This window comes from Drosophila novamexicana, unplaced genomic scaffold (genome assembly GCF_003285875.2).
Source record: "Drosophila novamexicana strain 15010-1031.04,08,12 unplaced genomic scaffold, DnovRS2.1 tig00001385-arrow-arrow-pilon, whole genome shotgun sequence".
NCBI lineage: Eukaryota > Metazoa > Arthropoda > Insecta > Diptera > Drosophilidae > Drosophila > Drosophila novamexicana.
In genome coordinates, this window is record NW_020824853.1 from 5781 (window position 1) to 20692 (window position 14912).

Here is a 14912-nt window from a genome sequence, read left to right on the forward strand (position 1 = left end):
TAATCTAGAGGGAAAACCATGAAGAAAAAGCCAAACTTCGTGAAAATCGGATGAGATTTGGCCGAGATATGGGGGTGGTAAATTTTGACCCATGTCTATATACGAATCTTGGGGTAAGATTTGGACATGAATTTCGACTAAAAAATCGGTGTTCAGATTTGAATGCCAGATTAATCTAGAGGGAAAACCATGAAGAAAAAGCCAAACTTCGTGAAAATCGGATGAGATTTGGCCGAGATATGGGGGTGGTAAATTTTGACCCATGTCTATATACGAATCTTGGGGTAAGATTTGGACATGCATTTCGACTAAAAAATCGGTGTTCAGATTTGAATGCCAGATTAATCTAGAGGGAAAACCATGAAGAAAAAGCCAAACTTCGTGAAAATCGGATGAGATTTGGCCGAGATATGGGGGTGGTAAATTTTGACCCATGTCTATATACGAATCTTGGGGTAAGATTTGGACATGAATTTCGACTAAAAAATCGGTGTTCAGATTTGAATGCCAGATTAATCTAGAGGGAAAACCATGAAGAAAAAGCCAAACTTCGTGAAAATCGGATGAGATTTGGCCGAGATATGGGGGTGGTAAATTTTGACCCATGTCTATATACGAATCTTGGGGTAAGATTTGGACATGAATTTCGACTAAAAAATCGGTGTTCAGATTTGAATGCCAGATTAATCTAGAGGGAAAACCATGAAGAAAAAGCCAAACTTCGTGAAAATCGGATGAGATTTGGCCGAGATATGGGGGTGGTAAATTTTGACCCATGTCTATATACGAATCTTGGGGTAAGATTTGGACATGAATTTCGACTAAAAAATCGGTGTTCGAGATTTGAATGCCAGATTAATCTAGAGGGAAAACCATGAAGAAAAAGGCCAAACTTCGTGAAAATCGGATGAGATTTGGCCGAGATATGGGGGTGGTAAATTTTGACCCATGTCTATATACGAATCTTGGGGTAAGATTTGGACATGAATTTCGACTAAAAAATCGGTGTCGAAATTTAAATGCCAGATTAATCTAGAGGGAAAACCATGAAGAAAAAGGCAAACTTCGTGAAAATCGGATGAGATTTGGCCGAGATATGGGGGTGGTAAATTTTGACCCATGTCTATATACGAATCTTGGGTAAGATTTGGACATGCATTTCGACTAAAAAATCGGTGTTCAGATTTGAATGCCAGATTAATCTAGAGGGAAAACCATGAAGAAAAAGCCAAACTTCGTGAAAATCGGATGAGATTTGGCCGAGATATGGGGGTGGTAAATTTTGACCCATGTCTATATACGAATCTTGGGGTAAGATTTGGACATGAATTTCGACTAAAAAATCGGTGTTCAGATTTGAATGCCAGATTAATCTAGAGGGAAAACCATGAAGAAAAAGCCAAACTTCGTGAAAATCGGATGAGATTTGGCCGAGATATGGGGGTGGTAAATTTTGACCCATGTCTATATACGAATCTTTGGGTAAGATTTGGACATGCATTTCGACTAAAAAATCGGTGTTCAGATTTGAATGCCAGATTAATCTAGAGGGAAAACCATGAAGAAAAAGCCAAACTTCGTGAAAATCGGATGAGATTTGGCCGAGATATGGGGGTGGTAAATTTTGACCCATGTCTATATACGAATCTTGGGGTAAGATTTGGACATGCATTTCGACTAAAAAATCGGTGTTCAGATTTGAATGCCAGATTAATCTAGAGGGAAAACCATGAAGAAAAAGCCAAACTTCGTGAAAATCGGATGAGATTTGGCCGAGATATGGGGGTGGTAAATTTTGACCCATGTCTATATACGAATCTTGGGGTAAGATTTGGACATGAATTTCGACTAAAAAATCGGTGTCGAGATTTGAATGCCAGATTAATCTAGAGGGAAAACCATGAAGAAAAAGCCAAACTTCGTGAAAATCGGATGAGATTTGGCCGAGATATGGGGGTGGTAAATTTTGACCCATGTCTATATACGAATCTTGGGGTAAGATTTGGACATGCATTTCGACTAAAAAATCGGTGTCGAGATTTGAATGCCAGATTAATCTAGAGGGAAAACCATGAAGAAAAAGCCAAACTTCGTGAAAATCGGATGAGATTTGGCCGAGATATGGGGGTGGTAAATTTTGACCCATGTCTATATACGAATCTTGGGGTAAGATTTGGACATGAATTTCGACTAAAAAATCGGTGTTCGAGATTTGAATGCCAGATTAATCTAGAGGGAAAACCATGAAGAAAAAGGCAAACTTCGTGAAAATCGGATGAGATTTGGCCGAGATATGGGGGTGGTAAATTTTGACCCATGTCTATATACGAATCTTGGGGTAAGATTTGGACATGAATTTCGACTAAAAAATCGGTGTCGAGATTTGAATGCCAGATTAATCTAGAGGGAAAACCATGAAGAAAAAGCCAAACTTCGTGAAAATCGGATGAGATTTGGCCGAGATATGGGGGTGGTAAATTTTGACCCATGTCTATATACGAATCTTGGGGTAAGATTTGGACATGCATTTCGACTAAAAAATCGGTGTTCAGATTTGAATGCCAGATTAATCTAGAGGGAAAACCATGAAGAAAAAGCCAAACTTCGTGAAAATCGGATGAGATTTGGCCGAGATATGGGGGTGGTAAATTTTGACCCATGTCTATATACGAATCTTGGGGTAAGATTTGGACATGAATTTCGACTAAAAAATCGGTGTCGAGATTTGAATGCCAGATTAATCTAGAGGGAAAACCATGAAGAAAAAGGCAAACTTCGTGAAAATCGGATGAGATTTGGCCGAGATATGGGGGTGGTAAATTTTGACCCATGTCTATATACGAATCTTGGGGTAAGATTTGGACATGAATTTCGACTAAAAAATCGGTGTCGAGATTTGAATGCCAGATTAATCTAGAGGGAAAACCATGAAGAAAAAGGCAAACTTCGTGAAAATCGGATGAGATTTGGCCGAGATATGGGGGTGGTAAATTTTGACCCATGTCTATATACGAATCTTGGGTAAGATTTGGACATGCATTTCGACTAAAAAATCGGTGTTCAGATTTGAATGCCAGATTAATCTAGAGGGAAAACCATGAAGAAAAAGCCAAACTTCGTGAAAATCGGATGAGATTTGGCCGAGATATGGGGGTGGTAAATTTTGACCCATGTCTATATACGAATCTTGGGGTAAGATTTGGACATGAATTTCGACTAAAAAATCGGTGTCGAGATTTGAATGCCAGATTAATCTAGAGGGAAAACCATGAAGAAAAAGGCAAACTTCGTGAAAATCGGATGAGATTTGGCCGAGATATGGGGGTGGTAAATTTTGACCCATGTCTATATACGAATCTTGGGGTAAGATTTGGACATGCATTTCGACTAAAAAATCGGTGTTCAGATTTGAATGCCAGATTAATCTAGAGGGAAAACCATGAAGAAAAAGCCAAACTTCGTGAAAATCGGATGAGATTTGGCCGAGATATGGGGGTGGTAAATTTTGACCCATGTCTATATACGAATCTTGGGGTAAGATTTGGACATGCATTTCGACTAAAAAATCGGTGTCGAGATTTGAATGCCAGATTAATCTAGAGGGAAAACCATGAAGAAAAAGCCAAACTTCGTGAAAATCGGATGAGATTTGGCCGAGATATGGGGGTGGTAAATTTTGACCCATGTCTATATACGAATCTTGGGGTAAGATTTGGACATGAATTTCGACTAAAAAATCGGTGTCGAGATTTGAATGCCAGATTAATCTAGAGGGAAAACCATGAAGAAAAAGGCAAACTTCGTGAAAATCGGATGAGATTTGGCCGAGATATGGGGGTGGTAAATTTTGACCCATGTCTATATACGAATCTTGGGGTAAGATTTGGACATGAATTTCGACCAAAAAATCGGTGTCGAGATTTGAATGCCAGATTAATCTAGAGGGAAAACCATGAAGAAAAAGGCAAACTTCGTGAAAATCGGATGAGATTTGGCCGAGATATGGGGGTGGTAAATTTTGACCCATGTCTATATACGAATCTTGGTGTAAGATTTGGACATGCATTTCGACTAAAAAATCGGTGTTCAGATTTGAACGCCAGACTAATCTAGAGCGAAAACCATGAAGAAAAAGCCAAACTTCGTGAAAATCGGATGAGATTTGGCCGAGATATGGGGGTGGTAAATTTTGACCCATGTCTATATACGAATCTTGGGGTAAGATTTGGACATGAATTTCGACCTAAAAAATCGGTGTCGAGATTTGAATGCCAGATTAATCTAGAGGGAAAACCATGAAGAAAAAGGCAAACTTCGTGAAAATCGGATGAGATTTGGCCGAGATATGGGGGTGGTAAATTTTGACCCATGTCTATATACGAATCTTGGTGTAAGATTTGGACATGCATTTCGACTAAAAAATCGGTGTTCAGATTTGAATGCCAGATTAATCTAGAGGGAAAACCATGAAGAAAAAGCCAAACTTCGTGAAAATCGGATGAGATTTGGCCGAGATATGGGGGTGGTAAATTTTGACCCATGTCTATATACGAATCTTGGGGTAAGATTTGGACATGAATTTCGACTAAAAAATCGGTGTCGAGATTTGAATGCCAGATTAATCTAGAGGGAAAACCATGAAGAAAAAGCCAAACTTCGTGAAAATCGGATGAGATTTGGCCGAGATATGGGGGTGGTAAATTTTGACCCATGTCTATATACGAATCTTGGGGTAAGATTTGGACATGAAGTTCGACCAAAAAATCTGTGTCTAGATTTGAATGCCAGATTAATCTAGAGGGAAAACCATGAAGAAAAAAACCAAACTTCGTGAAAATCGGATGAGATTTGGCCGAGATATGGGGGTGGTAAATTTTGACCCATGTCTATATACGAATCTTGGGGTAAGATTTGGACATGAATTTCGACCAAAAAATCGGTGTCGAGATTTGAATGCCAGGGAAAACCATGAAGAAAAAGGCAAACTTCGTGAAAATCGGATGAGATTTGGCCGAGATATGGGGTGGTAAATTTTGACCCATGTCTATATACGAATCTTGGGGTAAGATTTGGACATGAATTTCGACCAAAAAATCGGTGTCGAGATTTGAATGCCAGATTAATCTAGAGGGAAAACCATGAAGAAAAAGGCAAACTTCGTGAAAATCGGATGAGATTTGGCCGAGATATGGGGGTGGTAAATTTTGACCCATGTCTATATACGAATCTTGGTGTAAGATTTGGACATGCATTTCGACTAAAAAATCGGTGTTCAGATTTGAATGCCAGATTAATCTAGAGGGAAAACCATGACGAAAAAGCCAAACTTCGTGAAAATCGGATGAGATTTGGCCGAGATATGGGGGTGGTAAATTTTGACCCATGTCTATATACGAATCTTGGGGTAAGATTTGGACATGAATTTCGACCAAAAAATCGGTGTCGAGATTTGAATGCCAGATTAATCTAGAGGGAAAACCATGAAGAAAAAGGCAAACTTCGTGAAAATCGGATGAGATTTGGCCGAGATATGGGGGTGGTAAATTTTGACCCATGTCTATATACGAATCTTGGGGTAAGATTTGGACATGAATTTCGACCAAAAAATCGGTGTCGAGATTTGAATGCCAGATTAATCTAGAGGGAAAACCATGAAGAAAAAGGCAAACTTCGTGAAAATCGGATGAGATTTGGCCGAGATATGGGGGTGGTAAATTTTGACCCATGTCTATATACATACGAATCTTGGCGTAAGATTTGGACATGAATTTCGACTAAAAAATCGGTGTCGAGATTCGAATGCCACATTAATCTAGAGGGAAAACCATGAAGAAAAAACCAAACTTCGTGAAAATCGGATGAGATTTGGCCGAGATATGGGGGTGGTAAATTTTGACCCATGGTATATACGAATCTTGGGGTAAGATTTGGACATGAATTTCGACCAAAAAATCGGTGTTGAGATTTGAATGCCAGATTAATCTAGAGGGAAAACCATGAAGAAAAAGCCAAACTTCGTGAAAATCGGATGAGATTTGGCCGAGATATGGGGGTGGTAAATTTTGACCCATGTCTATATACGAATCTTGGTGTAAGATTTGGACATGCATTTCGACTAAAAAATCGGTGTTCAGATTTGAACGCCAGACTAATCTAGAGCGAAAACCATGAAGAAAAAACCAAACTTCGTGAAAATCGGATGAGATTTGGCCGAGATATGGGGGTGGTAAATTTTGACCCATGTCTATATACGAATCTTGGGGTAAGATTTGGACATGAATTTCGACCAAAAAATCGGTGTCTAGGTTTGAATGCCAGATTAATCTAGAGGGAAAACCATGACGAAAAAGCCAAACTTCGTGAAAATCGGATGAGATTTGGCCGAGATATGGGGGTGGTAAATTTTGACCCATGTCTATATACATACGAATCTTGGGGTAAGATTTGGACATGAATTTCGACTAAAAAATCGGTGTCGAGATTCGAATGCCACATTAATCTAGAGGGAAAACCATGAAGAAAAAACCAAACTTCGTGAAAATCGGATGAGATTTGGCCGAGATATGGGGGTGGTAAATTTTGACCCATGTCTAATACGAATCTTGGGGTAAGATTTGGACATGAATTTCGACCAAAAAATCGGTGTCGAGATTTGAATGCCATATTAATCTAGAGGGAAAACCATGAAGAAAAAGGCAAACTTCGTGAAAATCGGATGAGATTTGGCCGAGATATGGGGTGGTAAATTTTGACCCATGTCTATATACGAATCTTGGGGTAAGATTTGGACATGAATTTCGACCAAAAAATCGGTGTCGAGATTTGAATGCCAGATTAATCTAGAGGGAAAACCATGAAGAAAAAGGCAAACTTCGTGAAAATCGGATGAGATTTGGCCGAGATATGGGGGTGGTAAATTTTGACCCATGTCTATATACGAATCTTGGGGTAAGATTTGGACATGAATTTCGACCAAAAAATCGGTGTCGAGATTTGAATGCCATATTAATCTAGAGGGAAAACCATGAAGAAAAAGGCAAACTTCGTGAAAATCGGATGAGATTTGGCCGAGATATGGGGTGGTAAATTTTGACCCATGTCTATATACGAATCTTGGGGTAAGATTTGGACATGAATTTCGACCAAAAAATCGGTGTCGAGATTTGAATGCCAGATTAATCTAGAGGGAAAACCATGAAGAAAAAGGCAAACTTCGTGAAAATCGGATGAGATTTGGCCGAGATATGGGGGTGGTAAATTTTGACCCATGTCTATATACGAATATTGGTGTAAGATTTGGACATGCATTTCGACTAAAAAATCGGTGTTCAGATTTGAATGCCAGATTAATCTAGAGGGAAAACCATGACGAAAAAGCCAAACTTCGTGAAAATCGGATGAGATTTGGCCGAGATATGGGGGTGGTAAATTTTGACCCATGTCTATACATACGAATCTTGGGGTAAGATTTGGACATGAATTTCGACCAAAAAATCGGTGTCGAGATTTGAATGCCAGATTAATCTAGAGGGAAAACCATGAAGAAAAAGGCAAACTTCGTGAAAATCGGATGAGATTTGGCCGAGATATGGGGGTGGTAAATTTTGACCCATGTCTATATACGAATCTTGGGGTAAGATTTGGACATGAATTTCGACCAAAAAATCGGTGTCGAGATTTGAATGCCAGATTAATCTAGAGGGAAAACCATGAAGAAAAAGGCAAACTTCGTGAAAATCGGATGAGATTTGGCCGAGATATGGGGGTGGTAAATTTTGACCCATGTCTATATACATACGAATCTTGGCGTAAGATTTGGACATGAATTTCGACTAAAAAATCGGTGTCGAGATTCGAATGCCACATTAATCTAGAGGGAAAACCATGAAGAAAAAACCAAACTTCGTGAAAATCGGATGAGATTTGGCCGAGATATGGGGGTGGTAAATTTTGACACATGTCTATATACATACGAATCTTGGGGTAAGATTTGGACATGAATTTCGACTAAAAAATCGGTGTCGAGATTCGAATGCCACATTAATCTAGAGGGAAAACCATGAAGAAAAAACCAAACTTCGTGAAAATCGGATGAGATTTGGCCGAGATATGGGGGTGGTAAATTTTGACCCATGGTATATACGAATCTTGGGGTAAGATTTGGACATGAATTTCGACCAAAAAATCGGTGTTGAGATTTGAATGCCAGATTAATCTAGAGGGAAAACCATGAAGAAAAAGCCAAACTTCGTGAAAATCGGATGAGATTTGGCCGAGATATGGGGGTGGTAAATTTTGACCCATGTCTATATACGAATCTTGGTGTAAGATTTGGACATGCATTTCGACTAAAAAATCGGTGTTCAGATTTGAACGCCAGACTAATCTAGAGCGAAAACCATGAAGAAAAAACCAAACTTCGTGAAAATCGGATGAGATTTGGCCGAGATATGGGGGTGGTAAATTTTGACCCATGTCTATATACGAATCTTGGGGTAAGATTTGGACATGAATTTCGACCAAAAAATCGGTGTCTAGGTTTGAATGCCAGATTAATCTAGAGGGAAAACCATGACGAAAAAGCCAAACTTCGTGAAAATCGGATGAGATTTGGCCGAGATATGGGGGTGGTAAATTTTGACCCATGTCTATATACATACGAATCTTGGGGTAAGATTTGGACATGAATTTCGACTAAAAAATCGGTGTCGAGATTCGAATGCCACATTAATCTAGAGGGAAAACCATGAAGAAAAAACCAAACTTCGTGAAAATCGGATGAGATTTGGCCGAGATATGGGGGTGGTAAATTTTGACCCATGTCTATATACGAATCTTGGGGTAAGATTTGGACATGAATTTCGACCAAAAAATCGGTGTCGAGATTTGAATGCCATATTAATCTAGAGGGAAAACCATGAAGAAAAAGGCAAACTTCGTGAAAATCGGATGAGATTTGGCCGAGATATGGGGTGGTAAATTTTGACCCATGTCTATATACGAATCTTGGGGTAAGATTTGGACATGAATTTCGACCAAAAAATCGGTGTCGAGATTTGAATGCCAGATTAATCTAGAGGGAAAACCATGAAGAAGAAGCCAAACTTCGTGAAAATCGGATGAGATTTGGCCGAGATATGGGGGTGGTAAATTTTGACCCATGTCTATATACGAATCTTGGGGTAAGATTTGGACATGAATTTCGACCAAAAAATCGGTGTCGAGATTTGAATGCCAGATTAATCTAGAGGGAAAACCATGAAGAAAAAGGCAAACTTCGTGAAAATCGGATGAGATTTGGCCGAGATATGGGGGTGGTAAATTTTGACCCATGTCTATATACGAATCTTGGGGTAAGATTTGGACATGCATTTCGACCAAAAAATCGGTGTTGAGATTTGAATGCCAGATTAATCTAGAGGGAAAACCATGAAGAAGAAGCCAAACTTCGTGAAAATCGGATGAGATTTGGCCGAGATATGGGGGTGGTAAATTTTTACCCATGTCTATATACGAATCTTGGGGTAAGATTTGGACATGAATTTCGACCAAAAAATCGGTGTCGAGATTTGAATGCCAGATTAATCTAGAGGGAAAACCATGAAGAAAAATCCTATATCATATTTATATTCTATTTTAGAAGCTATATGTCAAGTTTGGTGACTCTAGTTCTTATTATTTACCAAAATTTCCCAAAAAACAGGATATCGATATTGGCTTTTATCGATTGCTTGGAAACGGAGTAAGTTATCGATTATCGGAAACAAACTCGATCTGCGCGGGAACTAGGAGCATCTACATCTAAAACTTTAAGTCTCTAGCTCTTATAGGTTCTGATATCCTTGCGTTCATACATACGGACGGATGGACGAACAGACAGACGGACATGGCTAATGATGATCCTAATTATGATTACTTATGCGTTTTTCCGGTTCCAGCTCTAACTGCGCAAGCCCGATGCTGCTTGAAATGAATTATAGTGTATTATTTAATCTGAAAATTATAAAAAGCAATTAAATATTCACCATGATGACGATTGGGTTAATTTCAAACACAGCTTTGACTGAAAATAAAGAGAGCGAGTCCAAGGCTTAACCTCCTACCTCCTTCCACGGTTGCATCTTGTCCAACAAGCATTTGGATTGTTTTTGTATCAAGGTCTGATAAGAGATAAATAGTTACATAGTAGCAAGAAGGAGCTCGATTTCCATGTCCATTCTAATTTTCTGGTATGTTGTACGAAATTCGCTAAATCTACAAGTATAAAAGACAATCAAATGAAAATTGACAACAAATTTGACAAGGTTCAAGCAAAAGAAACTTGTGTTATATTCTATGACTAACTCTGTTTATCCGGAACACGTTGACGTTCATAAGAGATAGACAGGAAGCATATCCAATCATCTTGATCTAGACGACGAGCTGAGTCGATCTAGCCATGTCCGTCTAGATTGCCTTAATCTAGAAATAGCGAAATCAATAAAATATATTTACTTTGTAAGGCGGACTCTTAACCTTACCCTTTATTGAATAGTTTAAGTGAGATTCGTGGTCACGCATATTTGGCTCGTTGAATACCCGCTCTCGGTTCCGTTCCAGCTGCCCAGTTCCAGTTGCACCCCTTGTCGCCTGCTTCTAATCGATCCATCCAAATTTTTATATCAAACTTTGCAAGTACATAAAAGTAAGCTTGAATGTCATTTCGGCTTGAACGAAATCGGACATTACTTGGGCGGGGCCCTAACAAATGACATGCTCATCATCCAGTTGAAGGGCCGCTCGTTTGACAACTCGTTGGGTTCCATATCGCAAAATAAAGAAAAACGAGCGCATTATCATAAAAACCTAAAAATACATACATAAATGCCGATTAAATCTTTATTTTCTGGCTTGACGCACGCAACTGCCGGGAGGCAGCAGCAGGGGTAACAACAGGATATTTTGTTACGCACAATATATACATACATATATATATATATATTATATACCTCTTTTCATCGTTGACTGTTGACAGACATGTGACAGCGGGAATGGGCGTGCGGCTGCCTGATCGTGCAACCTGATGATTTAATAACTGGCGGCAAAGCTGATTAGATGGTTGGCTTGTGTGTGTGTGTGTGTGTGTGTGTGTGTGTGTGTGTGTGTGTGTGTGTGTGTGTGTGTGTGTGTGTGTGTGTGTGTGTGTGTGTGTGTGTGTGTGTGTGTGTGTGTGTGTGTGTGTGTGTGTGTGTGTGTGTGTGTGTGTGTGTGTGTCTGTCCAGTGTGCGGCGTGGCGAGCGTTGCACGAAAGGGGTTGCAAATTTAAAGACTGCCCCATTCAGCAAATTTGTAAATGCTTTGCATTGAGGAGAAGGAGAAGGAGGAGGGGTAGGGAGGGCAACTAACCACCAAGGATAACAGCGCTTGTTGCTTTATGTTCCTGTACTTTATGCCTGGCACCGCAGTGTGTGCGTCTCTCTCTCTCTCTGCGCGTGTGTGTGTGTGCAACGTGTGTGTGATTGATGACAACTCGAATAAGCGATGATTGATGCTTATTTTACACTTTTCGTTACAACACACGGCGACACATGTTTATTTATGTATGCATATGTGTGCCTCGGCGGGTTTTTGGCTGGCTTATATATCGGGGATTATTATGAGCACACGTTCGAGCGTCTCTAGACGCCGACAACAACAATGACGCCGCCGACGACAACGACGAGCCGCAATCATCAATGTCAGCGGCGTGTGCGCCTTCCGCCCGCACAACCAGCCCAATTAGGTGGGTGGCAATCTCTGTTAGTGTTGGTAATTGTTTGAATATCGTGCGCGCGCGTATGTGTATGTGTGTGTGTGTGTGTGTGTGTGCTTGCGAGGTGCTCTTGTGGTTTACTTATTGCTGCGCTGCAATACATCATCGGCTGGCAGTTAGCCGGCTGGGAGAATCTGCAAGGACCTGGAGCCAGCGCGTCCGCTCCGCTTCGGCTGCTGCTGTCGCGCAAAAAGTTAGACGCCAAATGCACATCACATGGCTAGCAGCAGGCTTTGTTCGGCTGACACTTTTAAAATGCGGCTTCAAGTTATACATATATTTGCAGTAAATATGTGCATTATAGTTTATTTTTGATTAATTTTCTGCTATTTCACATAAATTTGCACATTTATTGATATTGATATGTATGACACTTGGCAGTGCCAATTAGGCACGTGATTTGCACGCTATCGATAGCTTTCTTCCAAAGTGATATCGATGAGCGTGTTCGATATTTCGCAACAGTTGTCGCTTATTGGAGTACGCGTCGTGTTTTCTCTAATTCGCTTCTAATTTGAGTATACATAACTCTAAAAATTGTTATAAATAATAATCGGATTTGTGCAAATAATTAAAAAATATAATCTGCAATTTTTGCGCGAGCGGTTGTGTGTGTAAATCATGAAGTTGTTTAGCGAGCACTGCAGATCACCTGGCAAATCTGGAATATTTATGTATGTGCGTATGGCGTCACTGAACGCTGCAAGGTACGCACAACAAATATGGCGGCAAGCGCAGTGCTTGGTCGCGGGTGTGACGTCATCGATTTGCGTGTTCGAAATTTCACAACACTTGTCGCTTATTGGAGTACGCGTCGTGGTTTCTTTAATTTGCGTATAACTCCAAAAAATGTGATAAATTAATTCGAATTGTGCAGTTAATCAACAAATATAATCAACATTTCGCGCGCGTGTGTGTGTGTAAATAATGACGTCATTTGGCGAGCACTGCAGATCAGCTGGCAAATCTGGAAAGTACATGTATGTATGTATGTTTGTATATACTTATTTATGTATGCAAATGTTGAGATTTTACACGATTGCTTTTGTTGTTGCTGCATTTCTTATTGGAAAATTGATATTGCTATTTATTGATTCTGCGACAAAAAAAGGCATAAACTAACTGATCTTTGGCACATTTCCTTCAAAGTGTAGGCAGTTTTATGGCGTCAATGCACGCTGTGGAGTACGCACAACAAATATGGCGGCCGGCGCAGTGCTTGGCCGCGGCTGTGTGACGTCACCGTCACCGGCCAGAGGCATGGGCCAGAGCTGCAATAGAGTCGAGAGCATAAGTGGAAGTGGGATAGAGCTAACCGGGCAGGTCTCGTTACCTTTCTTTGCCGGCGTCGAAAGCGCTGGCGGTGCACCTGCGCCAATTTGCTGCTGGAGAGCAATGTGCGTTTGCGCCGCTGCCAAGACTGCCAAAGAGAGAGAGAGAGAGAGAGAGAGAGAGAGAAAGAGAGACAAACGAAAGATATGAGAGATGTAGAAAGTGATAAAGAGAGAGAGAGAGCAAAGCAGATAAAGAGATATAAGACAGAGAGGAGAGAGATCGAGATAGAGGTGATTGAGAACAAAAGGAAAGAATTATTGAAACAGATAAAGCTAATTGGGTAGAGGAAGTTCGTGTAGGAAACACTAAGAGTGCAACACAGTTAGAGTGAGAGTGAGATAGACTTAGAGCGAGAGAGAGAAAGTGAGAGGAAGAAAGACAGAGTGTAAGCGGAAGAGAGATACAAATAGAGCGAAATATAGTTAGCGACAGACACAGTTAGAGAGAGAGAGAGAGTCAGAGCACGTGCGATAGAGTGAGAGGAAATGAACAGTTAATGCACACACCTGCATATTGACATCGTATTTGATGCGCTGCACCAGCGCCGGCGCCTGCTCATGCAGCTGACGTCGCAGCCAAGCAATGCCATGCCACAGACCCTCGCCGCTGATGTGACAAATGTGCAGCGGGCAACCGCAGGCGCGTGCCAGCTGCTCCAGGCGAAAGCCATGCTCCACATCGTACAGCTGAACTGCATCGCTGTGCCGCGTGGCCACCAGCAGCACGGGCTTGCCGCGCAGCGCCACATGCTCGAGGCAGCGCTGCAGCAGCGCAAAGTTGTCCAGCAGCTGATCGTAGCTGGCGCTGAGATCAAAGCAAAAGATGAGCGCATGACAGCTGGCATAGTAATGCGGCCAAATACGCTGCATGTCCGCGCTGCCGCCCACCTCGGTCAGCAGCAGGATGCCCGCGCTCGACTCCGGCCTGCCGTTGGCCAGCAGGCGATAGCAGCGCACGCCATTGGTGGCGTCCAAATCATTGGCGTTGCGCTGCTCGCCGCTCAGCAAATGTCCCAGCTGGGTTTTTCCACTGCCGGTGGCGCCCAGTAGCAGCACCTTATAGCGCGCCGTGTCTCCTAGCTGCGATGCCTTTTCGCAGCAGCAGCAGGTGCAGCAGCGGCAGCAGCGGCGCAGCTTACCGCACACCAGTCCCATTAGCACATGGCGTATACGTCGCTTCGTTTGGCCTAAAATTGAATTATATTTTGTATTTTATTTGTTTAACTTCGGTTTTTCGGTTTCACTCTGTTCGGAACGCTGCTTTGTTTTGTTTACAAGCTGAGCACCTGCCAGCTGACTTGGCCTGCCGGTTGCCCAGGGCAACGCCAGCGGCCTCGTGTTGTGGTCATTTGGACATCTTGTTGTCATGGTTAAGCCACGTAGTCTCTGCTAATAACATTCAGTTTTCAAAAAATTTAACCGACAACTGCAACATTTGAGCTTGTAAAGCTTTCAAATTGAAACGCTTTCATCAATATGCTACTGTTAGTTACAAATTGAAAGGTTTAATTGACTGAGCAACTGTTAAAAAACATGCGCTGCTTTTAACAGCCGCTGTTAGTTAACTGTTAGCTGAACAGCTGCTGTAAATTAACTGTAAATGTAACAGTTACACTTCGAAAAAGCTTCTTGCGCTATGTTTTACCAAACACTGTCGCTAGATGTCGCTTTGTCCCAAATTAAAATCCTTGCAAAATTTCCCATTAGAAATTTACCCTTTTAATAAAAACCTGTTTTAACGGCAGTTGAATAAAAACCAATATCTTGGAAAATTAGTGAGTTCAGAA

General features: G+C 41.1%; 1 protein-coding gene across 1 annotated transcript; it reads right to left on the minus strand.

The window, feature by feature from the left end:
* Positions 1–12891: 12891 nt before the first annotated feature.
* LOC115767333 lies at positions 12892–14493 on the minus strand. The gene is made up of 4 exons (XM_030711585.1): positions 14412–14493; positions 13633–14312; positions 13125–13211; positions 12892–13062 (listed from the first exon to the last, which is right to left on the minus strand). Exons 1-4 carry the CDS (start codon positions 14491–14493, stop codon positions 12952–12954), a joined length of 960 nt encoding a protein of 319 aa, XP_030567445.1. The 3' UTR covers positions 12892–12951.
* Between the last annotated feature and the right edge of the window lie 419 nt (positions 14494–14912).

Excerpts from the sequence above, each read along its gene's own strand:
- LOC115767333 (XM_030711585.1), bottom strand. The coding sequence starts at position 14,493 with ATGACAACAAGATGTCCAAATGACCACAACACGAGGCCGCTGGCGTTG. Across the intron at positions 13,212-13,632 it reads AATACGATGTCAATATGCAG|TCTTGGCAGCGGCGCAAACG; the intron begins GTGTGTGCATTA and ends TCTCTTTGGCAG. Across the intron at positions 13,063-13,124 it reads TTCGACGCCGGCAAAGAAAG|CTCTGGCCCATGCCTCTGGC; the intron begins GTAACGAGACCT and ends ACTCTATTGCAG.